At 39.5% G+C, this 25,448-nt stretch overlaps 1 protein-coding gene across 1 annotated transcript; it reads left to right on the forward strand.

Moving 5' to 3' along the window:
- The first annotated feature begins 850 nt into the window (after positions 1-850).
- LOC110173385 (dynein axonemal heavy chain 11-like) lies at positions 851-25,232 on the forward strand. The gene is given in 91 exon segments (XM_055151874.1): positions 851-955; positions 1,047-1,146; positions 1,222-1,433; positions 1,520-1,753; positions 1,825-1,992; positions 2,262-2,378; positions 2,500-2,637; positions 2,714-2,838; positions 3,040-3,235; positions 3,315-3,419; positions 3,486-3,677; positions 3,839-4,039; positions 4,113-4,448; positions 4,532-4,609; positions 4,680-4,735; positions 4,810-4,930; positions 5,001-5,170; positions 5,541-5,763; positions 6,007-6,123; positions 6,322-6,408; positions 6,489-6,647; positions 6,737-6,820; positions 6,890-7,048; positions 7,162-7,284; positions 7,363-7,485; positions 7,570-7,794; positions 7,885-8,103; positions 8,194-8,361; positions 8,437-8,562; positions 8,635-8,742; positions 8,824-8,955; positions 9,042-9,202; positions 9,320-9,476; positions 9,546-9,691; positions 9,753-9,869; positions 9,952-10,090; positions 10,229-10,321; positions 10,434-10,628; positions 10,708-10,785; positions 10,906-11,038; positions 11,176-11,303; positions 11,466-11,614; positions 11,686-11,836; positions 11,944-12,075; positions 12,177-12,350; positions 12,432-12,636; positions 12,735-12,900; positions 13,412-13,514; positions 13,601-13,738; positions 14,184-14,285; positions 14,787-14,908; positions 14,910-14,946; positions 15,024-15,107; positions 15,519-15,628; positions 15,734-15,896; positions 15,996-16,119; positions 16,185-16,327; positions 16,401-16,562; positions 18,091-18,150; positions 18,243-18,416; positions 18,511-18,657; positions 18,731-18,844; positions 18,920-19,063; positions 19,207-19,389; positions 19,484-19,489; positions 19,562-19,663; positions 19,783-19,917; positions 19,989-20,162; positions 20,231-20,363; positions 20,464-20,566; positions 20,658-20,780; positions 20,869-21,073; positions 21,145-21,309; positions 21,383-21,523; positions 21,586-21,756; positions 21,828-21,950; positions 22,030-22,223; positions 22,309-22,457; positions 22,564-22,691; positions 22,762-22,899; positions 23,059-23,148; positions 23,216-23,407; positions 23,494-23,613; positions 23,680-23,739; positions 23,818-24,000; positions 24,137-24,319; positions 24,389-24,504; positions 24,570-24,607; positions 24,610-24,681; positions 24,770-24,910; positions 24,985-25,232. Coding segments are annotated over 91 exon segments (12,759 nt in total). The 5' UTR covers positions 851-865.
- Positions 25,233-25,448: the final 216 nt, after the last annotated feature.

The following is a 25,448-nucleotide window of genomic DNA, read 5'->3' on the forward strand; positions in this document are numbered from 1 at the left end:
CATCTGTGAAGACATCTCCTCCCTGGAAAACCAAAATATTATGTGTGATTAAAAGAGGAGTAAAAAGGGTCTCACGAGAGGAGTTTAAAAACCAGCTCAGACTGGGAGAAGTGCCAGGATATCCAATGGAGCATCTTCCACTGGTCATCTCAGAGGTACGGGAACAGTGAAACTACACTTAAACCGTGAAGTGATGATACTTACCAACAGGAGCTATGACTACAGGTGCTTGTGTCTGTGCTGTCCAACGGTCTAAACCACGAGGACTGGCCACGAGTGGTGTCAGAGGACATTCACAGACATCTGGAAAAGCTGAGGAGTAAAGTAGTGACGCTCCGAGGACGCGCGGAGGGACGCACACTTCTACCGCTACCGCTGTGCGTGGAGAGGGCCCACACACGAGACATTGCAATAAGGTGAGCTATTTAAAACAAAAGTAACTAATGATAAAACATGTGTCTTAAACGCGCTTTCCATTAGCGATACTATCATTTCAGAATAAGGCAAACTGCAGGAGCAACTGGAGTTTATTTTCTTTGACAAGAACAAACATATGAAACAAGCACGATGCAAATTACCGCGAAAATTTCTGTGCACCGGATACATAAATCTGTTAAACCGGATGTCGAATGTGTTTAAGTTTATATAATTTTAATAACTTATCTATTCATGCATCTGTATATTTTAGGTAGTGCCTAAGTTAAGTTTGTTTATTCGTTACTTACCTATCATTATATGTACCTCTCTGTCTTCTCTCAGCCCGACTGGTTGGCCCGTAGACAGTGGACTGTTATACTCCATCGAAACTCTCATTATTCAGTGGTCAGGGCAGATATGGACCGTGCTACAAAAAGACTCTGGTGCGATGCTGCACGGGGGAGACCACCCAGTCCCCAGCGTGGAGCTCCATTTCTGGTCTACTCAACGAGAGAATCTTCGGGGCATTCAGTCTCAAGTAAAGACTGATAGTAGATTTTGGATGTGGTGGCATTGACACACTTATTTTAGTGTGCAGTATATTTTTTAATTCGTGAATTTCATTTCAGATCCAAAGTCCTAAAGTGAAAAAGATCATGGACATCCTGAAGAGGGTTGAAAGCAGTTACTATTATGCTTTCCTGGATGTCTGCCGCAAAGTTGATGATGGTCTCTTGTCGAATTAGATTAACCTTTATAATCCATCCATTGCTATTAAATCATTAAAATGATCTGTTGTTTTAGCGGTGCTGGAAGCAGACGACATTGACCTGTATCTTCGGCCACTGCGTAGGACGATCAGTAACTTAGAAGAGAGGAGTTTTCCACACACAGAGATTTTGCTCCATCCTCTCTATCACACTCTCTGTCTCATCTGGAGCCACTCCAAATACTATTGCACTCCACAGCGCATGGTGGTGCTTCTGCAGGAGTTTTGCAACTTGATCATTGAAAAGGTAACCCCCTTGTGCACAGAGAAGAAAGTGAAACTTGCACATTTGTTATTTAACTTCACATTTAACCTGCTTATGATTGTCTACAGGCGTTTGCATACCTGATCCCAGAGGAGCTTTTTAAGATGGAGCTGGAGGAAGGTGTGGAGCGTGTCCAGATTACAATCACAGTACTCCAGACTTTCAAGCAGCTGTTCCATACGTACAGGCAGCAGGTGCCCCAGTATTACAAATACAGCCACTTAGTGAAGCTCTGGGACTTTCCTGCTTCACTGGTGTTTCAACGAACAGATCGCATCATGGAGAGACTGCATATGGTTGAGGTCTGCAGGTTTTTTTGAGAGAATTATTATAAAATTATACTCTGATACATATGTTAATATTGAATCCACAGGGGTTATTTGCAACAGCTTTGGACTTTCTGAAGTTGGAGAAAGTTGAACTGGGTGGATCGAGAGGGAAGGTGTTAAATGAGATGGTTTTTACCCTGAATGAGGAGTTTCATGACCGATGGAGAGCGCTCAGAGAAAGCAAATATGACCCTTTAGACTACACCAAAAATGTGAGAATCAGCTAAAACACTATTTGATACATTTAATTTAGTTAAAAGACCCTGTGGGTTGAGATCAATTGACAATGAATAAATAGAAGCAGCCACGGAATAATAATACAATTATTGACTATGCCCAGCAGTGCAGTAATTGAAACACAGTCAAATAAAGTAGTTGCTTAGCAACAAAGCTAAAGGAGCGGGTGATGGACTTTTTTACATTTGTATTGACCATTAGTTAATTTTTCAAACTAGTAACCATATTTTTGATTTTTACACAGGATTTTGTGCAACATTTCAAAACATTTACGGAGCAGACCAAAGATTTTGACCAGAGGCTGGGAACAGTTCTTAATCTGGCTTTTCAGCACTCCAAAAACCTCAAGTCCACCTTTAAGGTTTCCTTCAGCATCTTCTCTCACAGTAGTGGCTTGGTCATAGCATTAAGCAGAGACTATATGCATAATTATGTTTATATTGTCCCCTGCAAACTTGTTTGTTTGTTTTTTCCACATCAAGTTATTGAAAATATTTGGAACGCTGCTTGACAGACCTAGGATTCACCAGTTGTTTTCTCCAAACTATAATGTGGTGCTAACTATGTTCAGTGAGGAGATAGATCATTGTCAGTGTATTCTTGACCAGCACAAAGACCAAGTAAGAAATATTATTCTCCATTCCTGTTTTGTTTGTAATATAGTAACATAATCTGGTCATTACATTTACATTTCAGTTGCAGTCTGGCACAGTCATTTTGGGGAAAAACATGCCATCTGTGGCTGGAAACCTTGAGTGGTCTCAAGAACTTCGGAAGCGTATTCTCACTAACAGGAGCAACCTTTGCCAGCTCGCACAAATGTATGACTCTCAATACCTTTTACAATATATATGCACAAAATGTTTGCACACTGTTCAAGGTAAAACACGCTAAAACGGAGGTCAATCTACAATTCATACATAGGTTGATTTTATTTTTGTCAAACACTAAAAATATTTTGTAACACTTCAGTGGCACTAATTTGAAAATAACTGAACATACCATGCCATTCTTTTGATAAGGCCTCTAGGCAGTGCAGAGGCTGATGACGTGTTACAGAGGTGCGAGCGTATACTGACAGTCTTAGATCAACACGATGACGAGCTCTTCAAAGAGTGGACTGTGGGACTGGAGGGAATGTGCCAGAAACATCTGAGTGATCCACTGCTGACTGTAGAGAGGGACACAGGCATGTTCCAGGTCAACTTCAGTCCTGTGGTAAGTTGGTTCAAACTAATCAGTCAACAAAGCTGTCTCAAGTTTATTCATACTTGTTCCTGTTAATATTTCTCACAAGTTAACCTCTGTATTGCGAGAGGTGAAGTATCTAGGAATCCTAAAAAATCAGAGCATTCCTAAAGCAGCTCTACACCTCTACTCCAATCGTGAGCGCCTCCACATGGTGAGCGACCCACTCTTATGTTTTCTATAATCGATAAATCTAACACATTTTCACTCTGTTCGGCAGTACACACAGACACTGACCTTTATAACTCAGTGGTATAATCAGCTGCACAGCACCATCCTGGCTGTGGAACTGGGCCTCGTCAAAGCTGAGATGGACAGAGCAAGGCAGCAGCTCGAGCCTGCTGTGAGAGAATTAACCTGGGCTCAGGATGACCTGTGGTCCTACATTGAGAGCACACGAGACCTTATCAGAGTACTGAATTTCATTGCTTATTATTATTATATCTTATTTCAAACCATAATATGTAAGAAATGAGTTACTGCCAGTTAGATAAAAAATAATCTAAAAAAAAAATTACTCAAAAACAGATGTAAGTGGTTTTCCATTACAATCATGCCTCTTTGTGTTATCAGAGCCTCTCTAGTCGTGTCCATAAGAGCAAGGCTAATGTGGAGGCCATCCAGGCTCTCATGGGAAGGTTTAGTCACCGAGCTTTTATCACTAGAAAAAGTCGCACGTCGACGTTACTCAGCTTCACTGACATTGAAGACAGTGTTACCAAACAGCACACACTTATTAAGAGTACTGGAGAAGATGTTCACAAACTACTGCAGGTTTGTTTATATCTCTTTGTATTTGTTCCACTGTAAAGAGCCTCTGAAATCAATGTATTTGTTATATTTACAGGAGAACCAGTCTCTGCTTGGAGTGACAGCTTTAGAGAGTGCCGAATGGCAGGCGTATACAGACTACGTGGACCACATGATCCTGTCAGGATTCTCTAGTGCAGTGCGGTGCTCCCTGCAGTACCTCATTGATAACACAGACTCAGAACAACATATTTTACCACTATTTGGACTCCAGTTGGTTCTCAATAACAACGAAATGACATTTGACCCCCGTCTGGACTTTGGGCAGACTGGCAACTTTTATGACATTGTTGATACGATGGTCACTAACATCGCTAAAATGGCATCTTTTATTCCACGTGTGGCTAAGCATAAGATGTTGGATAATTATCAGGTGCAAATAAACTTTTTTAATTCTGTGGACTAGTATTTTCTCTGACAAAATGTAAACTCTTTTCTGTCACCTTGGGTTTGTAGAAGGACATAAATGAAATGGAGGATTTGTCTGAGATGTGCCGCACAATCCGTTCAAGAGCACGTGCTGCTATTGCCAAAGTAAGAAATTAACTAGTGTCCCATTGGTCATTTTGCATCTTTTTATTTTTAAAATGTTTTCTATTTGTAGGTCAAAGAATACCAGGGATCATTTGCTAGTTACCGTTACCTCTGGACTGATGATAGGTGATTTATATTAATTTATGACACTTACACTGGCATGAAATTCTTGTAAAGAATTTTATTATTTTTCATATCAGGTCTGAATTCATGAGGCAGTTTTTGCTCTATGGCCATGTGCTAAGTACTGAAGAGGCTGAACTTTATGCTGACTATGAACTGAAGAAAAATCCACCCACACTGGACAACTTTAAAGAACAAGTGGGCATGTTTCCCTTGAACTCTTGAACTTAAAATATACCATACTAACTAATCAAATTTTTTTGTCCAGATAAACATGTTTGAGTCTCTGTATGAGCGTGTCAGTAAGATGGAGGACTGCAGGGTGTTCTGTGGGTGGCTCCAGCTGGACATTTCACCATTCAAACACACACTGATGAATGTGATCAAAAGGTGGAGCTGGATGTTCAAGGAGCATCTCCTTAACCATGTGAACCAGAGGTAAGACATGATTTTTATTATTTATCATATATCTTGTACATGTCAAATATGAAAGAAAATCATAAATAAACAATTCAGTAATATAGACCTGTCATGATAATTGCTATGTTGTTCAAAACATGGTAAATGGAACAATAATTTTTGGAGGTCAGTATTTATCATGGGTATTTTTTCTTTATACTAGAGGGGAATTTTTAGTTATTTTTACTACTTATATTAGATTTTAACTTAGTAATTGGTTGAATAATTAAATTCTATGACTCATTATACTTGCAAACTAAAGTAGTAATAGTTGGAATAGTTTTTTGGGGATCATAATTCTACCTTACGGCTATAATATTTCCATAATATTATGTCCCTTGCTCTTCAGCGTAAGGGATCTCTCCGCTTTCGTCCAGGACACGGCCCGAGGGCTCTCTAAAAAAGTAACTGATGGTGATTATGCTGGACTTGTGGACATTATGGGGCATCTGATGGCCATGAGAGACAGACAGATAAGCAATGATCAACACTTCAAACCTCTCAAGTCCACTGCTGAGCTTCTGAAAACCTATGGACAGCAGCTGCCAGAGAGTGTATACATCCAGCTTGAGGTATGTGTGTGTATGACATCATCATTCAGTGGTTCAGCTTTGTCTTAAACTCTGAGTACCCTGTATTTCCTCTAAAAGCGATTCTAGTGATTAATCTGTTTGTTTATTGTCAATAGTAACTGATATTTTTTTTGTTTTATAACTATATTCATGTCCAAAACCATTCCACATAAAAAGCCCAAAGAATGCTATCCTAATTGATTATAGTGATAAACTCAAATATAATGTTATGTTTGATCACAGGAGCTCCCAGAGAAGTGGAAAAGTCTGAAGAAAATTGCATTCACCGTTAAACATGAAGTGGCACCTCTGCAGTCTAATGAGGTTTCAGTTATCCGCAGGAAGTGTGTCCGGTTTGAGGTGAGTCTTTGTGTGACCTGTATAGGATGTCACTGTTGCTGCCCCCAACAAAGAGCTCAATAGCTGACATGTAAACCCTCTCATTTTCTTTTATGCATTATGTATGACTGATAGACCTGACCCCTACCTTATCATGTGAACATATCTTTTGTGTACTAGTTATTGTTTGTATTCACTGAACCATACTTTGGCTTATAGGTCAAGCAGCATGAGTTTAGAGAACACTTTCGAACTGAATCGATTTTCAGGATAAGTGTAGAGGAACCATACCGAAAACTTGATTCGGTAAGGAAAACTTTTTCAGATTTATCTAAATTTGCCAATGCATAAAATTAAAGAGGGATGACTATTTTTATATTTTCCAGTGTCATCATGGAGTGGCAGTGATGGAAGCTGAAATGAAAAAGCTTCAAGACACAGCCAATCTGTTTGAAGTCAGCTTTCCAGATTATAGACAGCTCCGGCAGTGCCGTTCAGACATTGTGTTGGTCAAGGCTGTTTGGGATATGGTCATCTTTGTTAAGGTAAACATAATTGTGATATACGTATGTATAAATATAATATTAAAATCTTAATGCTTAGCATAGAAATAAAGGTGATTCTTACCTTTCAGACCAGTATAGAAGACTGGACTAAAACACCATGGAAGGAGATCAATGTTGAACAAATGGATATGGAGCTCAGACGATTTGCTAAAGTAAAGTTAATTCATAATTTTATCATTTTATTTTCAAAATTTGTTTGTGATTTTCTTGTCTGGTTGTAGGAGATGAAGCTGTTGGATAAAGAGGTACGAGTGTGGGATGTGTACATGGGGCTAGAGTCCACAGTGAAAAACATGCTCACATCTTTAAGAGCAGTAAATGAACTGCAGAACTCAGCTGTCAGGGAGCGGCATTGGCAGCAGCTTATGAACACTACTGGGGTAAGATTCTACATCCTAGTGGAGAAATTCTGTAAATATTATTTGTTTTTAGCTCTTCTTAAACTGAATTGACACTGTCCTCTGACATGCGATGTAACGTTATTTATTTACAGGTAACATTTGTGATGGGAAAAGGCACTACCCTTGGAGACTTATTGGAGTTACAACTCCATCGTGTGGAAGAGGAGGTCAAAAACATAGTAGATAAGGCTGTAAAAGAAATGGCTATAGAAAAGGTGAGTTTCTACATTTTGCATGATTAACATTTGATATAACAAATATGTTTTTTAAAGAAAATTGTCACTTTTTCCTAGGTCTTGGCAGAGATCACTCAAACATGGAGCATAATGTCATTGTCCTATGAGACTCATACCAGCACAGGGATGCCTCTGCTTAAAGCAGATGAGAACCTTATAGAAACACTGGAGGACAATCAGGTCAGCATGTGTTACAGATTTTCTGAACATATATTGGCACTGCACAAGTTGCCTGAAACTCATTACAGCACAATTTATCTGTAGATCCAGCTTCAGAACATCCTGATGAGTAAGTATGTAGAGTATTTCCAGACAGAGGTGAGTGGCTGGCAGAGGAAGCTGATGGTGGCAGACCTAGTCATCTCGTCCTGGATGTCAGTGCAGAGGACGTGGGCTCATCTCAACAGTATCTTCACCAACAGTGACGACATCCGCTGCCAGCTGGCCAGTGATGCTGAACGCTTCCAGGGAATACACAATGACCTTCATGTAAGACAAACATTTAAGCATGTAGAAAAACACCAAACATGTCTGAAACACATCTGTCCTCATAATAGTTTTCTTTTGTCTTTCCCACAGTCATTGATGACTAAGACGATAGAGAATTGTAATGTAGTGGAGGTAACCAACTTCCCTGGCTTTTTGGAGAACCTTGAGGCCCTGCAGCAGAGACTGTCTGTGTGTGAGAAGGCACTGGCTGAGTATCTGGAGACCAAACGACTCACTTTCCCTAGGTTTTATTTTGTGTCTGCCTCTGATCTGTTGGAAATAGTCTCAAAGGGAACACAGCCCAAACAGGTGATCTTTACCTTCTCTGAATATTTGGTGTAACATACAGTAGTTTATGTTTGACTGGAATTTATATTTATTTTGTTTCTACATTTTTAGGTGACAAGACATTTGTTAAAGTTATTTGACAACATAGCAGACCTACGCTTCACAGACTCGGAGCGAGGAGGAGGCAAAGAGGAAGAGGGGATTGCCGTAGCGATTGGCATGTACAGCCGAGAGGGAGAGTATGTTCCCTTCTCAGAGGCTTGTGTGTGTGAAGGACAGGTACTGGACATATCTGCTGACGAGCTGTCATTACTGCAGATCTCAGCACTGATCTTTGCCTGGTGGGTTTTTCAGGCAGAGTCATGGTTAAGTGCATTGGAGAACTCCATGCGTAGTACAGTCCGTAAAGAGATCCAGGAGGCAGTAGCTGCATATGAAGACAAACCTCGAGATCAGTGGCTCTTTGACTATCCTGCACAGGTTCAAACATCGTATAATTTAAAGCTGGTCTTGATATAGTGCTTGCTAAAGTTTGTTTTGCCTCATGTGTAGGTGGGCTTGACTGGAAGTCAGGTGTGGTGGGCAACAGATGTAGTAATAGCTTTTGAGAGAGTAGAGGAAGGGTTTGAAACAGCCCTAAAAGACTACAACAAAAAACAAGTATGTTTACACAGTTTTGGGGGGAAATATAACCTGACCATTTAATTATAACTAACGTCCATGTGTGTGTGCATGTTTAAGATCACACAGCTAAACTCACTAATTCACATGTTACTTGGTGAATTAACACCTGGAGACAGACAGAAGATAATGACAATCTGTACTATTGATGTACATGCTAGAGATGTAGTTGCTAGTCTGATAAGTCAAAAGGTAAGGCACATAGGAGCATTATACATGATATTGTGAGTATTTATACACGGAATATTTAGAAAAGTTTCATGTTTTACAATGAACAGGTTACAACAGCCCAGGCGTTTTCATGGCTTTCTCAACTGCGCCATCGATGGGATGATGAAACCAGGCATTGTTATGTGAACATTTGTGATGCCCAGTTCCAGTTCAGCTATGAGTATCTGGGAAACACAAACAGACTAGTCATCACCCCACTCACTGACAGGTGCATGTGAAGTGTGTCTGTCTTTTTGTATCTAGTTAGTGAAGTTTAAAAAAATATGTGTAAATCTTTCCATTCAGACTTTTATTTTGTATCTTATATGTTAAAATTCTTGTTGAGGTGTTACATAACCCTGACTCAGTCCCTACACCTGACTATGAGCGGTGCTCCCTCTGGCCCAGCTGGAACTGGTAAGACTGAGACCACTAAAGATTTGGGGCGCTCCCTGGGCATCATGGTGTATGTCTTCAATTGCTCTGAACAGATGGATTACAAGGTGAATATGGTATCATCTCATTTGTTTGTTCTTTGACTTTTTATTTGATCTTCATCTTGTCAAATACAGTCCATAGGCAATATTTACAAAGGACTGGCTCAAACAGGAGTATGGGGATGCTTTGATGAATTCAACAGGATTTCAGTCGAAGTATTGTCAGTTGTAGCTGTACAAGTCAAAACTATCCAGGATGCCATACGCAATAAAAAACACAGGTGAATAGAAATGTTTCATCACACAGCACACGAAATATTAACATTAATACCTTTGTTTTAGATTCTATTTCTTGGGAGAAGAAATAGAATTGAAACCAACTGTGGGGATCTTCATCACTCTGAACCCAGGTTATGCTGGTCGAGCACAGCTGCCAGAGAATCTTAAAGCACTATTCAGGTTTACTCTTCTTTTTAAGTCTTGTTGCACAGTAGGGTTTAATGCAGCTCATGTGACCACGCTAAATTCTGTTTGTTTCCAGGCCATGTGCCATGGTGATCCCTGACTTTGAGCTGATCTGTGAAATCATGTTGGTGGCAGAAGGATTTATAGATGCTCGGCTTTTGGCACGCAAGTTTATAAGCCTCTATACCCTCTGCAAAGAGCTGCTGTCCAAACAGGTATAGCTACTGAATGTCAAAAATAAATCGATACACTCTGATGCCAAACTTAACACTGATTCTTGAAATGTAACATAGTTAGGCCAGATGTTTTAAGTCATAAATAATAATTTCTCTACTGTCTAATGTATCTGTCAGGATCACTATGACTGGGGCTTGAGGGCCATCAAATCTGTTCTTGTTGTGGCTGGATCTCTGAAGAGGGAGGACAGGAGCAGGCCTGAGGAACAAGTGTGTAGACTAGATAGAAATGCAAATATGATGGGTTTTTTTTCTTAATTATGTAAACCACTTGCTAAATTTGGATTTTTTAATCTCTGTCTTTCACTTCTTTTCTGTAAAGGTACTGATGCGAGCCTTAAGAGACTTCAATCTCCCAAAGATTGTGACCAGCGATGTGCCAATATTCTTGGGGCTCATCAGTGACTTGTTTCCTCAGTTAGATGTGCCAAGGAAGAAGGATCCAGAGCTTGAAAAAGCTGTGCGTCTGTCTGTGGGTGAACTGCGACTTCAGCCTGAGGAGAATTTCATACTTAAGGTTTCATTATTTTATTGTATACTGTACTGTATGTCTCCCTGTGATGCAATGATATTAAAATTATATAATATTTCCTTAGGTCACTCAGCTGGAGGAGCTGCTTGCCGTCCGTCACTCTGTGTTTGTAGTTGGTGGGCCAGGCACTGGAAAGAGCCAGGTATATAATTTATAAATCCACATAGTTGTTTACATATATTACGTCATTATAAAGGTTGGCATATGATTGAGTAAATGTATAAGTGTGTCTATGTATTTTTGTGTATGTATGTCTTATCAGATCTTAAAGACTCTACACAGAACTTATTCAAATATGAAGATGAAGCCTATTTGGACTGACATGAATCCTAAAGCCGTAACGACAGATGAGCTTTTTGGTTTCCTACACCCTGCCACGAGGGAGTGGAAAGATGGTAAAAGAAACACTTATTTTTAAACTGTATTTTAACCTTCTCTTTTAACGATCATGATCTATATGGCACTCTACATAGTGTATTAATATTATATTACTATACTATTCATCAAATTCATGAAACTGTCTTTGCCACAGGTTTGTTTTCCTCTACAATGAGAGAACTGACTTCAGTGGGACATGATGGCCCAAAATGGATTGTTCTTGATGGGGATATTGACCCTATGTGGATCGAGTCACTCAACACAGTCATGGATGACAATAAGGTAATTTTTTTATATATTCTATAGAATTTATATCCATCCATCCATTTTCTTCTGCTTATCCGGGGATCGCGGGGGCAGCAGTCTAAGCAGGGACACCTTAGACTGCTCTAGAATTTACATAATGTACTTAATCATATTTTAGCCTAATCCATATTTTTGTAGGTTCTCACCCTGGCCAGTAATGAGAGGATCAGCCTGTCATCCTCTATGCGTTTGCTGTTTGAGATTTCACATTTAAAAGCTGCTACACCTGCCACCGTGTCCAGAGCAGGAATTCTTTATGTCAACCCGCAGGACATTGGCTGGAGCTCGTAAGGCAAAGAAGAACATACACGCATTAATGCCATATGTTATTTGCATAGTGTGAATTCTGTTTGTTTAGTTATGTCGCCAGCTGGATAGAAATGAAACAGGCCCAGTCAGAGCGGGCAAACCTTACCATCCTTTTTGACAAGTATGTTCCTTATTGTCTGGAGCAAGTGCGCTGCAACCTCAAAACCATCACACCAATGCCAGAAAATAGCATGGTTCAGGTATAGGTGACTACACAGATGTCACAGTAACATAATAAATTATTCAGATTTCTTATTATATGACTTTTGCACTTTCTCATACATACACTGCATTTTGTTATAAATAGACACTGTGTTCTTTATTGGACTGCCTGCTGACCAATGAGAATACTCCTCCAGACTCTCCCAGAGAACTGTATGAGGTTTACTTCGTCTTTGCTTGTGTTTGGGCATTTGGAGGAGCACTCTTCCAAGATCATGTAAAGCTTATTTAAATAGTTAACATACATATTGTGATATGTATAATAATGTGGGTCAACGAGAAGAGGTCAGATAAATGTTACCACTGTGTTATCCACAGCTGAACGACTATAAGGCTGAATTTAGCCGATGGTGGTGTAAAGAGATGAGAGCAGTGAAGTTTCCGTCACAGGGCACAGTCTTTGATTATTACATTGACCCAGAGACCAAAAAGTTTACTCCCTGGAGTGAAACCATAGTGCCCTTTGAACTTGAGCCTGATGTCCCTTTGCAGGTCTATTTGACTTTTTATTGCAATATTATCACAAATAAATATATTATGTCAGTGATTATATTCTGTGTTATTTTGTTTTAGACAGTATTGGTCCACACTCCTGAAACCATTTGTCTGACGTACTTCATGGACCTGTTGCTCCAGCGAGGCAAACCCATTATGTTAGTAGGAAATGCAGGAGTGGGTAAAACAATTCTAGTGTGTGATAAGGTTTCCAAGCTAAAAGAGGACTTCATGGTGGCTAAAGTGCCCTTCAACTACTACACTACTTCTGCCATGCTCCAAAGTAAGAACAATTAAAGCTTTCCTGTAGATACTAATAATGTTGTTTGTTTAGTTCTGTATAGTAGCACAGTGGTGTCTCATTCAACATTTGGATCACAGGAGTCTTGGAGAAACCTCTTGAGAAAAAAGCAGGCCGTAAATTTGCTCCTCCAACTCCCAAGAGACTTATCTATTTCATAGATGACCTCAACATGCCTGAGGTTGACGTTTATGGGACAGTCCAACCCCACACGCTCATTCGGCAGCATCTCGACTACAACCACTGGTGAGCAGAAACACTAACCTATAAGTTGCCTTCACGGTCTAGAATTTGATGATGACAATTTTCAGATGGAGGGCAGGGCCTATGTAAGTAAATGGAAGATTTCAATCAATTTAATTAATTTAATTAGAGATTGTGTTCACAAACTTGCTATAGTAATCTTGTGTCTTAAAGTCCTTTCAACTACAACAATCATGGTTTGAATAATGACACCACTTTCTGAAGCTATTGTGATAAATAATTTCACTTGTGTGTGGTTATACAGACAGAGATGATGTGCAAGGTGCTAGTTTTTGTTTCATGTGGATAGGCCCAGTAATTAGAGAAATGTTAATCATAAACCAGGTCACCACATCTGCAATCTGACAGTTATTTCACCAGAGGCCTGGTCTGTTCTCCAGCTCAAATTTAAACTAGACTATTACCATGTTACGGGGAACACAGCCTATTGGCACACACAATGCATGCACATATTCAAACCATGATACAGTGACAGTCCAAAATACAATTATAGGTATGACAGGCAGCGGCTGGTACTCAAGAAAATCCATAACTGTCAGTATATTACCTGTATGAATCCAACTGCGGGAAGCTTCTCCATCAACCCCAGACTCCAGGTGAATGGCATTTAAAATGTATCCTTCTCTGTGCTGTGCTATGCTGTGACCTGTTAAATACTTATAATGCTATCTTTCATTTGCAGAGGCACTTTGCTGTATTTGCAGTGCATTTCCCAGGTGCTGATGCATTAGCCACCATCTTCTCAAGCATACTGTCTGCTCACTTTCTCCAAGGAGGTTTCAGCTATGGAGTTTCTCGATCAGTAGGGACTCTAATACAGGTGATATACACTGAAAATATTTTGTATTTTGTTTGTGTATGCAAGCCATAGACTGTATAAAGAAGTGGACTAAGGGAGTGTGACATCACCCATGGGGTTCAGCTCCAGTCAAATGAAGCTAGCATATAAGGAGCATATTTTGGAGCCAGTTCCATATTAGGAAAGGAATTTATTTACGAACAAAATAGTGAAATAAAAACACCAGGATCATGTAGAGCGAGTTAATACGAACATTTTAAGACTAAAATGGCGAGGCTCACTGCAGCAGTTACAGAGAAAGGGGTGACACTTTTTCAGTGTAAAGTCAGTTGAAGCCAGAAGTGCCTCCATGAACACTTCCCACTTGAAACGTGACGGCTCGCAGGTTAGCTGTGTCCATTTATATATACAGTCTATGGTACAACCACATTCATATTGACAGCTCTATATCTCATTTATTTTTAAGGCTGCCATTTGTCTACATCAGAAAATTAGCCAGAACTTTCTCCCAACTGCCATACGATTTCATTACATATTCAACCTGCGAGACCTCTCCAATATCTTTCAGGTAAATTTAATCTGTAATGTCAATATTTACTGCCTGCACTATTATATCTATCTTCTTTTGACAATATCTCTAGGATAAGATTTTTTCACCTTGAGATTAGGGATTCACTGATTTTCAGTTCTGAATACTGATTTTGATACTATAGCTTTAAGTATCTGCCGATTAAACGATACCAGTGCTGAGACTGTAAACAACATATATTTCCTATTCTAAAATAAAATAAGACAGAATTTATCTAATTGTGTTATGTAGCTGTAGTTTATCCTTCAGGTAACTACAGAACAGCTTTATGTAAATAAAAGTATTTTTGGGGCAACTACACCAGTAAATTGTCTTACATGAATTTATGAGTCAAACTAGGACATTGGCTGAATGTATATTTGGAAACCAAGATCCAATACAGTAAATTGTCCAGTTTTGGCACCAATATCAGATATCAGTATTGGTGCATCCCTGCTTGAGATTGATATAGTTTTATTTTCATGATCTTGTGATGTACAGGGCATCCTATTTGCCCTGCCTGAGTGTATTCGTTACCCCATGGAGCTTGTGCACCTGTGGCTGCACGAGTGTTCAAGGGTCTACTCCGACAAACTGATGGAAGAAAAAGACGTGGAACTGTTTAAAAATACTACTGGACACTGGCAAAAGATACTTCGAGGTGCTTTTATTGTTTGTATTTCAAATTTGGCCTTAGCTTTGACAGGATTTTCTTATGATTATTATTTTGGTCCGCAGGGAATAGATGAGTCCATGTTCATCCACCAACCACTGGTGTACTGTCACTTTGCACAAGGACTTGGGGAGCCTCGCTATCACCAGGTCTGACACAAGATGGTTAGACCCACTCTGTTCTGTAGTCCATACTGTTTCCCCCTGGCAGCCATTTATATTCCTAATTAACTGCAGTAATAAAGACAAAGTTGTTTAATTGTGTCGGACTTCAGTCAATTATCTGTGTGTATTATCTGAAGTGCACATATTCAGAGACGTCACAGCATGGACTCCACTGTCAGATCTAATCTGTCAGCATAGAAATTAAGATGAATGGACTGTCATTAGAAAGCTAATGGCCATTTGTTTCTATAAGGATTTTAAAGTAGAAAATAATGATTAGCACTTCTGATAAGAGCGTAAATCCATTACATTATCCGGGCTCTATCTGAACTGATTTGCAGCTCTCACACAAAGACCAAAGTCCCAGTTCATTTGTTTATTTGATTGTGTTCTTAGGCCTCAGACTGGGAGAAACTCCAGAAGACTCTGGCAGAGGCTCTAGAGCATTATAATGAGCTGCACGCTGTCATGGACCTAGTGTTGTTTGAAGAAGCTATCCAGCATGTGTAAGACCCACACGCCTCGGATAGACATTGCTGATAGATGGACGAGGGAGGGCTAACACAGACCACACACCAGGCTCAATGAATGCTGTTTCTTTTTGTCTAAAGGTGTCGTATTAGCCGTATTCTGGAGGCCCCTTATGGTAATGCTCTTCTTGTGGGCGTCGGTGGGAGTGGAAAGCAGAGTCTATGTCGGCTGGCTGCCTTCCTCAGTTCTCTGGAAGTATTCCAAATCACACTGCGCAAAGGCTATGGCATCAGTGATCTCAAGGTTACACACTACACAGTTAATTATGTGATACTGACTAGTCTTCCAGTTCATTAAATGTGAATTGAGGCAATGTTCTTTGTTTTGTTATGTGATATCCAGAGTGATATAGCAGCCTTGTATATCAAAGTAGGAGTGAAAAATATTGGGACAGTATTCCTTCACACAGATGCCCAGATTCCAGATGAGCGGTTCCTGGTTCTCATCAATGACATGCTGGCATCAGGTATCATCGTATCTGTTATTTGATTAAATAAGATTGTTACAGCTTCTAATATTGTAATATCTTAGGTGATATCCCAGATCTATTCAGCGATGAAGAGGTAGATATGATTGTGGCAGCGATTCGAATGGAGTTGAGAGGCTTAGGCCTAATAGACAGCAGAGACAACTGCTGGAACTTTTTCATTGAAAGAATAAGAAGGCAGCTGAAGGTCCGAATAGTCACAAATTTGAAAGTCCATAATTTAAGCAGTGTTAATTTGACTGCACATGTCTGTCTTTCAGGTTGTCCTGTGTTTCTCTCCTGTTGGGTTTACTCTGCGTACACGAGCACGCAAATTTCCAGCTTTGGTCAATTGTACTGCTATAGACTGGTTTCATCCTTGGCCCCAGCTTGCATTGCAGTCTGTCAGCTCTACATTTATTGAAAAGATACACGGGTTAGAGGTAAAAAAAAAAAAAAAAAATGTGTATATTATTTTATACTATATGTATGTATATATGTGTATATATATATATATATATATATATATATATATATATATATATATATATATATATATATATATATATATATATATATATATATATATATATATATATATATATATATTAGTGCTGTCATGCGATTAAAAAAATTGAGAGATTAATTAATTATGATCTGTAATTAATTAATCTAATTTTAATCTCACCTAAAAATTGCTGAGAAAAGCCTTAAATTTGAGGTATTTTCATTTAAATTCATTATTACATTATTGTGGCAGATCAAAAGTGACTTTATAAAGTCATTTATTGTTTAACAAATCTCTCCAAATTGGCTGTTGAGCCCAAGTCTCCATGAATAAGAAACTGTTTGCTGTAAAGTAGCAAAGATGAGGAAATCTGAACATAATAACCTTTGTCTACTTAAAGACAAACCATAACCATATTAAAAATATTATTAATAGAGAAATACTTTATATATGAGATCACTGGTTTTAGTCCTTGTTTTAGTCCTGGTGTTAGTTCTGGTTTAGTCCTGGTTTAGACCTGGTTTTAGTTCTGGTTTTAGTCCTGGTTTAGTCCTGGTTTAGTCCTGGTTTAGACCTGGTTTAGTCCTGGACTGGATTAGTCCTGGTTTTAGTTTTGGTGTTAGTTCTGGTTTAGAGGCGCACAGGAGGAAGCGCAGTTTACGCAGCGTACGCGAGAAAACACGGTCCACATGCGGCGCACGGGAGCACGTCGGTGTCCGCGCATTAACTACGGAAGGAAACGTGGTCCGCGCGTTCTGAGGTTAATGAAGATGATGAAGGTGTGTGTTTGTGTGTGTTTGTGTGTGTGTGTGTGTTTGTGTGTGTTTGTGTGCGTGTCCCCTCATGTGGCAGGTCACTATAGGACAGTAGTGCAGACATCATGAGCCTATGCAGGTTGTTTTCACCAGTGACATTTAAGTTGTAGACGATATTATATTTGTTATTTTCTTTTATATTTCACGTCGGGAGAATAATTTCCAAGACACGAATGCGTTTTTACCTGTGCACTGCTGACTCTGTTCTACTGGCTCTTCGACCTCGTCCATTGTGTGATTGACGCCGCCAACGTTAACATGACGTTTACATCGCTCTTACTGTGCGCGTTTTGTGTGGGTTTCCGGCAATGAGTGGAATTGCCGAAATAAAAAAATTTATAAATGTGTTTTTTGTGTGTGTGTGTGTTGTTGTTGTCCCAACAACACATAAAAACAGGTTTTATAATAAAGTAACTCGCATACAGAAACACTAAAGTTAGAGATTAAAAATGAGATTAACGCGATTAATAAAACAAACGCGCTAAATATGACTGTAATTAATTAATCGCAATTAACACGATAATTTGACACCCCTAATATATATATATATATATATATATATATATATATATATATATATATATTTATGTATTCATATATGTATGATATATATATTTATATTTTTTTTTTTTTTTTTTTTTTTTGCAGCATAATGTAAGGTCTTCCATCAGTGAATTTATTTCCTTTGCACACACAAGTGTCAATGAGGTAGGAGCTATTTTTGTCAGGGCCACGGTCTAGACACTATGTCAAGTCTCCATTTGATTAATATTGTGTGCCTTGTTTTAATGCACAAACAGGTGAGCGTCAAATACCAGCAGAATGAAAAGCACTTTAACTACACCACACCTAAAAGTTTCCTTGAGTTTATGAAACTTTACGGCAACCTTCTGGGGAAGAAACGCACTGAGCTTACACAGAAGATGGAGAGGTTGGAGAATGGCCTACAGAAGCTTAAATCCACCGCTGCACAGGTAGAAACAAAATTAAGCAAATTAAACAAAAAGTAATTATAATTTTAATTAACTATATCAAAACACAATTTATGAATTTTACCAATTGTTTTAGGTGGAAGATTTAAAGGCTAAGTTAGCAGTCCAAGAAGTAGAGCTGTGGCAAAGAAACAATGAGATTGAGGCTCTTATTGCTAAAATTGGACAACAGAAAGACAAGCTCAACTTGGAAAGAACAGTGGCAGATGGAGAGGAGCAAAAGGTTCATTTATAGTATAAGTTTGCATGAATATGTCTTTTTGCAGTCATTCTGCATTTAACAGTTATGATTTTAGGTAGCAGCTATTCAAGCCAAAGTAACTAAACAGCAGCAAGAAACTGAAGATGACCTAGCTAAAGCTGAGCCAGCACTACAGGCAGCCAATGCAGCTCTAAATACTCTAAACAGGGTAAAAACTTTCATGCCTATGACCATATTGTTTTATAAAATATTCATGCATTGTGTGTGCTTGGTTGCGGTCTAGTTAAACCTGACAGAACTGAGGACATTTCCCAACCCTCCAGCCATCGTCACCAATGTCTCAGCAGCTGTTCTGGTGCTGCTGGCTCCCCAAGGACGAATACCTAAAGATCGCAGCTGGAAGGCCTGCAAGATCATCATGAGCAAGGTCATATTTCCACTGACAACTTGTAGTAAAACTGTAATCCCCTTCACAGCTAAACTAATGTTTAATTTACACAATCAAATATGTAACATGGCTCTAGTTAAACTTTAAAATCTTGTATACCGCTTGACAAAACTGCTTTGCAGGTGGATGATTTCCTGCAGGCTCTTGTAAACTTTGATAAAGAGCACATCCCTGAAGCTACAGTGAGGTGTATAAAAGATGACTATCTCAGTGACCCAGAGTTTAACCCAGACTTTGTGAAGCAGAAGTCCTCAGCTGCCGCGGGCCTCTGTGCCTGGGTCATTAATATCATACGCTTCCATGAGGTACAGAGTAGACTTTTAATAGATTTTCAATTTATATCCTGATCATACTTGATGATGGCTGCACTTTATTTCCCCCGGTTGTGCTGCGATGTAGATATTTGTAAGTATAGATTTGTTGCATTTGTTGTAGTTGAAACTGGCTTTGAGTTGACATGCACCAATCTCTGTCCAGGTTTTCTGTGAAGTTGAGATGAAGAGGATGTGTCTGTCTCAGGCCAATGCTGATTTAGTAGAGGCCGCTGAAAAACTAGAGGTTATACGCAGGAAACTTGCCGTGAGTGTGTACTTTTAAAAAAATAATGTTAACTATTAATATGAATTGTTAAGGAGTCAATATCAGCAAAATGGTTAATATTTTGTCTATTAAATATCAGCAAATATATTTTTTCTTAGGAGTTAGATGGTAATCTGGAAACTCTAACCACAGCTTATATGACAGCCACATCAGAGAAAGTTCGCTTCCAGGAAGAAGTCAATAACACAAATAACACAATAGAACTAGCTAATCGTCTGGTAAAAGGACTAGAGGTGAGAATGTACTGAAAAAGCCTTCTGATTTCAGTGTCAGAAGACGGGTGCAAATAAATGTTTTTTTCCAGAGTGAGAATGTGCGCTGGGGCCATTCCGTGGCCCAGTATCACAAACAAGAGGAAACTCTCTGTGGAGATGTGCTCCTGACTGCAGCGTTCATCTCTTACGCTGGATCCTTCTCTAAAAAGTACCGGAGAGATTTGCTGGACAACATGTGGATGCCATTTCTACGTGAACAAAAGGTAACACCAAAATTACTGTCTGCAATTTCCCTTTCTAACATTTACTACTTTATTTTCATTTTTTCCAGACAACCATTCCCATGACACCAGGCTTAGATCCTGTGTCAATGCTGACTGATGATGCAATGGTAGCCCAGTGGAACAATGAAGGCTTGCCTGGGGACAAGATGTCCACCGAGAATGCAACCATCCTCACGAACTGTTAGTAAAAATAAGCTATGTTTAATGCTTTAATGCACAATTTACACACATACAATTTATTTATATATTTGACCAAAACCATGTGTTTACATTCTCTCAGGTGAGCGCTGGCCTCTTCTCATTGACCCACAGCTACAGGGAATAAAGTGGATAAAGAGTCGCTTTGGGAGCACCCTCAAAGTTGTGAGCCTTGGGCAGAGAGGGTGAGTATGAACTCTGTGTTCAAATAATATTATGACAATAACATATCTTAAATAACTTAAAACAGAACATGTACTCACATCTTTTTTAAAGGTATGTGGATGTAATCGAGCAAGCTGTAGTGGCTGGAGAAACTGTCCTCATTGAAAATCTAGAAGAAACTATAGACCCTGTTATTGACCCTTTGTTGGGGCGACACACAATCAAAAAGGGCAGGTAAATCTGTGATGTTCTACTTGTACACATTTTTCATTTTCATAAGCTATATTTCTCATTCTACTTTAATCATTTCCTGTTTTTGAAGTTGTATAAAGGTTGGGGACAAGGAGTGCTATTTCCATCCAGGTTTTAGGCTAATCCTCCACACAAAGTTAGCCAGTCCTCATTATAAACCAGAGATTCAAGCTCAGACCACTCTCATAAACTTCACTGTGACCAGAGACGGGCTGGAGGATCAGCTCTTGGCCCAGGTGGTCAATCAGGAGAGACCAGACCTTGAGCACTTGAAGGTGTTTTTTCTGCTATATTATTCCCTCTATTCATAACATGTGGATAATTACACTGTGTCTCTGTCCTCCAGAGTGAACTGACCAAGCAGCAAAACATGTTTAAGATTGAACTGAAGCTTCTAGAGGATGAGCTGCTCACAAGGCTGTCAGCTGCAGAGAGTAATTTCCTGGGTGACAATGTCCTGGTGGAGAAGCTGGAGACCACCAAACACACTGCTGCTGAAATTGAAATGAAGGTGCCAGTGGCAGGATTAAAATTGCCACACATGATTAGCATTTTTTGTTTAATATACCACTTCTTTTGCTCAGGTCCAGGAAGCCAAGGTCAATGAAGTCAAGATAAATGAAGCTAGAGAACACTATCGGCCTGTTGCTGTCAGAGCTTCTCTTTTGTACTTTATCATGAATGACCTGAACAAAATCAACGCCATGTACCAATTTAGCCTCAAGGTAAGTAACTACCAGACAAATATAGTACTTATTACATAACTAAATGTCACTTTTTTTGTCAGGCCTTTAATGTAGTGTTCCATAAAGCAGTGGAGACAGCAGAGAAGAGTGAAGATGTGAAGAATCGTGTGAACACTCTCATAGACTGTGTCACATACTCCACTTTTATCTACATCAGCAGAGGACTGTTTGAGAGGGACAAGCTCACCTTCACTGCCCAGCTGGCTTTCCAGGTGTCCGTTTGTGGGGTGGTTCACATTAGAAGAGAGTCTTTTGTGTTTAACTTTGTGATTTTTATTGTTAGCTGCTGCTTTTGAGTAAAGAAATAGATGTACGAGAGCTGGACTTCCTGTTACGCTTCAATATTGACCACAGTTACATCAGTCAACTAGAATTTCTCTCTAACTCAGCTTGGAGCGCTATTAAGGTTTGAAAATGAGGAGTAAAACAGAGACATTTTTAGGTAATTAATGTGTGTTAATGTGATTACTGATGTTTGGATCCAGGTCATGAGCTTTACTGATGAGTTCCGAGGTTTGGATCGAGACATCGAAGGTTCACCGAAACGCTGGAAGAAGATAGTGGAGTCTGAGTGCCCAGAAAAGGAGAAGTTTCCTCAGGAGTGGAAGGGCAAAAGTGCCCTACAGAAACTGATCATCATAAGAGCCATACGGCCGGATCGCATGACGTATGCTCTAAGGTAAAATATGTCCTATTATAAAACCCCCAATATCGAATTGCTTTTCTTTGAACTGTACCTCTTGTCTGTCTGTTGGACACTGTAGGAATTTTGTCGAAGAGAAACTTGGTGTGAAGTATACAGAGGGTCGAAAGACAGAGTTTGCAAAGTCCTTCAGAGAAAGTGGACCAGCCTCTCCTGTATTTTTCATTCTCTCTCCTGGTGTAGATCCTCTTAAGGATGTGGAGTCACTAGGTATGAAATGCACTATGAAGATATGAGATAAGAGACATTCAGAGTTACGTGTTATGCTAGAGTTTATCCTGACATAGCAAAAGAGCAAAAGTGTTTTTGTTAACAGGAAACAAACTGGGTTTTACCATTGACCTTGGAAAGCTTCACAATGTGTCGCTGGGTCAGGGCCAAGAAGCTGTTGCTGAGGTTGCCATGGAACAAGCTGCAAAAGAGGGACACTGGGTTATACTACAGGTCGGGACATTTTATTTGAATACCATTGTAGATACAATTTAATTTTAAATGGATTGCTTTTCCCCTGCAGAACATCCACCTAGTCGGGCGGTGGCTGGGCTCCCTGGAGAAACTGCTGGAGCGCTGCTGTGAGGGCAGTCATCCTGACTATCGTGTTTTTATGAGTGCAGAGCCAGCACCATTGCCCCAGGAGCACATAATCCCCCAGGTACAGTATAGATGCACACTATCTCTTATCTATACAATGCTAGTATTAGACCTACAATACAATAAATATAGCCATGAAGCTATCTTCTATATTAAAGTGTCTATTGGAGGCTTTTCTATTCAGAAATAATACAGTATGTTTTACTATTTCTTGTTTTAGGGCATTCTAGAAAATGCTATAAAGATAACCAATGAACCTCCCACAGGGATGCATGCCAACTTACATGCTGCTCTTGATAACTTTGACCAGGCAAGTGTTTTAACATGCTCCAGATATAATGGCAGATTCAATCATACATGCTGTGTTGTCTTTGAAGGATATCTTAGACCAGTGCAGCCGTGAACAGGAATTCAAGACCATCCTATTCTCCCTGTGTTACTTTCATGCCTGTGTGGCTGAGAGGAGGAAATTTGGGCCTCAGGGCTGGAACAGAAAGTACCCCTTTAATACTGGAGACTTGACAATATCAGTAAATGTCCTCTATAACTATTTAGAGGCTAATGCGCAGGTGCAAAGTGTTTCTTTTTTATACATTTTGATTTTGTTAAATGTTGTAATAGTATAGAGAATAATACAGTTATATTATATTGTCAGGTGCCCTGGGAGGACCTAAGGTATCTCTTTGGAGAGATCATGTATGGTGGACATATCACTGATGATTGGGACAGACGACTCTGCAGAACATACCTGGAAGAATACATGCAGCCCAACCAGGTTTGTCTTCATGGCGTAAGTAAACAAAATAGTAAATTAAATGCTAATTATATAATCTTTTTTCAGTTTGACAGAAAACTTTCATTAGCTCCTGGATTTGTTGTACCTTCCAATTTGGACTATCAGGTATAGTAATATCATAATATATATTTTTAAAATGCCTGTCTAGATTGCTCTCATCATTTCCCTTCACCACATCTCCAGGGCTATCATGATTTTATCGATGAAATGCTGCCCCATGAGAGCCCAGTGCATTATGGGCTGCACCCCAACGCAGAAATTGAGTTTCTGACTGTGACATCAGATGCCCTTTTCCACACTCTGCTGGAGCTGCAGTCTCCTGATGCGGTCATGGGGGAAGGGGCCTCACAGACTCTGGAGGAGAAGGTGAGTACACTTACATTGTACGACAAATATGTATTTAAAATGATGTTGACATAATACTGATCAGTTTTACATAATGCAATTTTATGTATTCTGTTAAAGAGGAATAGGAATAACAAGTAGAACTTTTTTCCTGCAGGTAAAATCAATTCTAGACGAGGTGCTGGAGAAGCTCCCAGAGGAGTACAATATGTCTGACATCACATCTAAGACGGCCGAGCGTTCCCCTTACATCCTGGTATGTTTCCAAGAGTGTGAGAGAATGAACACTTTGATCTTAGAAATCCGCCGCTCGCTAAAAGAGCTTGACCTAGGACTTAAGGTAAACATTTATCTTTGTGAATGACTGTTTTTATCTGTACAACTTTTACACTAACTCTCAATTTAAAAGGGGGAACTTGCAATTTCTTCTGAAATGGAAAAGCTTCAGACTGCCCTATTCTTTGACAATGTCCCTGATACCTGGACGAAACTGGCCTATCCCTCTATCTACAGCCTGTCAGTTTGGTGCGTGTGGTTCTGGGACAGAATAGTTGCAATAGTTGATTTTAAACTATATTTCTGTATATTAGGTACAATGATGTGCTGCAGCGGTGTAAGGAACTGGACAGCGGACTCAGGACCTGTCCTTGCCCAGTGTTGTGTGGCTCTCTGGACTTTTCAACCCGCAGTCATTCCTCACTGGTAACCACACAGCAGAGCACTCATCCTACTACACAAGTATTTCTCGCACAAACCATGAATACTTTTGTTCTTTGCTCTTGTTCTCCAGCTGTGATGCAATCTTTGGCCCGTAAGAATGAGTGGCCACTAGACAAAGTGAACCTAACTGTGGACGTGACCAAGAAATTTAAAGAAGAGTTCAACCAGCCCGCCAGGGAGGGGGCTTACATTTATGGACTCTATATGGAAGGTACTGTCCTTCACATAGCATACCTTTCTCCCACTCTTGTAAAACTATTTAAACACATTTGAATTTTGCTGTAGGAGCCAGGTGGGACACTCAGGCTGGAGTGATCACAGAAGCTCGATTAAAGGAACTGACTCCAGCTATGCCTGTAATTTCTGTTCGAGCTGTTCCCAATGACCGCCATGAGACTAGGAACATCTACGAGTGTCCTCTCTATAAAACTAAGATCAGAGGACCTACATATGTGTGGACTTTTAGTTTAAAAACCAGAGAACGGCCTGCCAAATGGGTCTTGGCTGGAGTAGCTCTACTTCTCAGTGTGTGACTGATATATACTTATTTATATATATATATATATATATATATATATATATATATATATATATATATATATATTTTTAGATAAAATAGTCCTTATCTGATCTTGTGTGACTGGCAAGGGATTGGAGCAAGGCAATTTGTAAATTTCTCTATTTATTGAAAAAAGATTAAATATTCTCAAAAATGTCAAAAACACACTCTATATTTGTAATAGATAAAG

The sequence above is a fragment of the Boleophthalmus pectinirostris genome, unplaced genomic scaffold (assembly GCF_026225935.1).
Source record: "Boleophthalmus pectinirostris isolate CB_2022bp ecotype Guang Dong unplaced genomic scaffold, ASM2622593v1 HiC_scaffold_16, whole genome shotgun sequence".
NCBI lineage: Eukaryota > Metazoa > Chordata > Actinopteri > Gobiiformes > Gobiidae > Boleophthalmus > Boleophthalmus pectinirostris.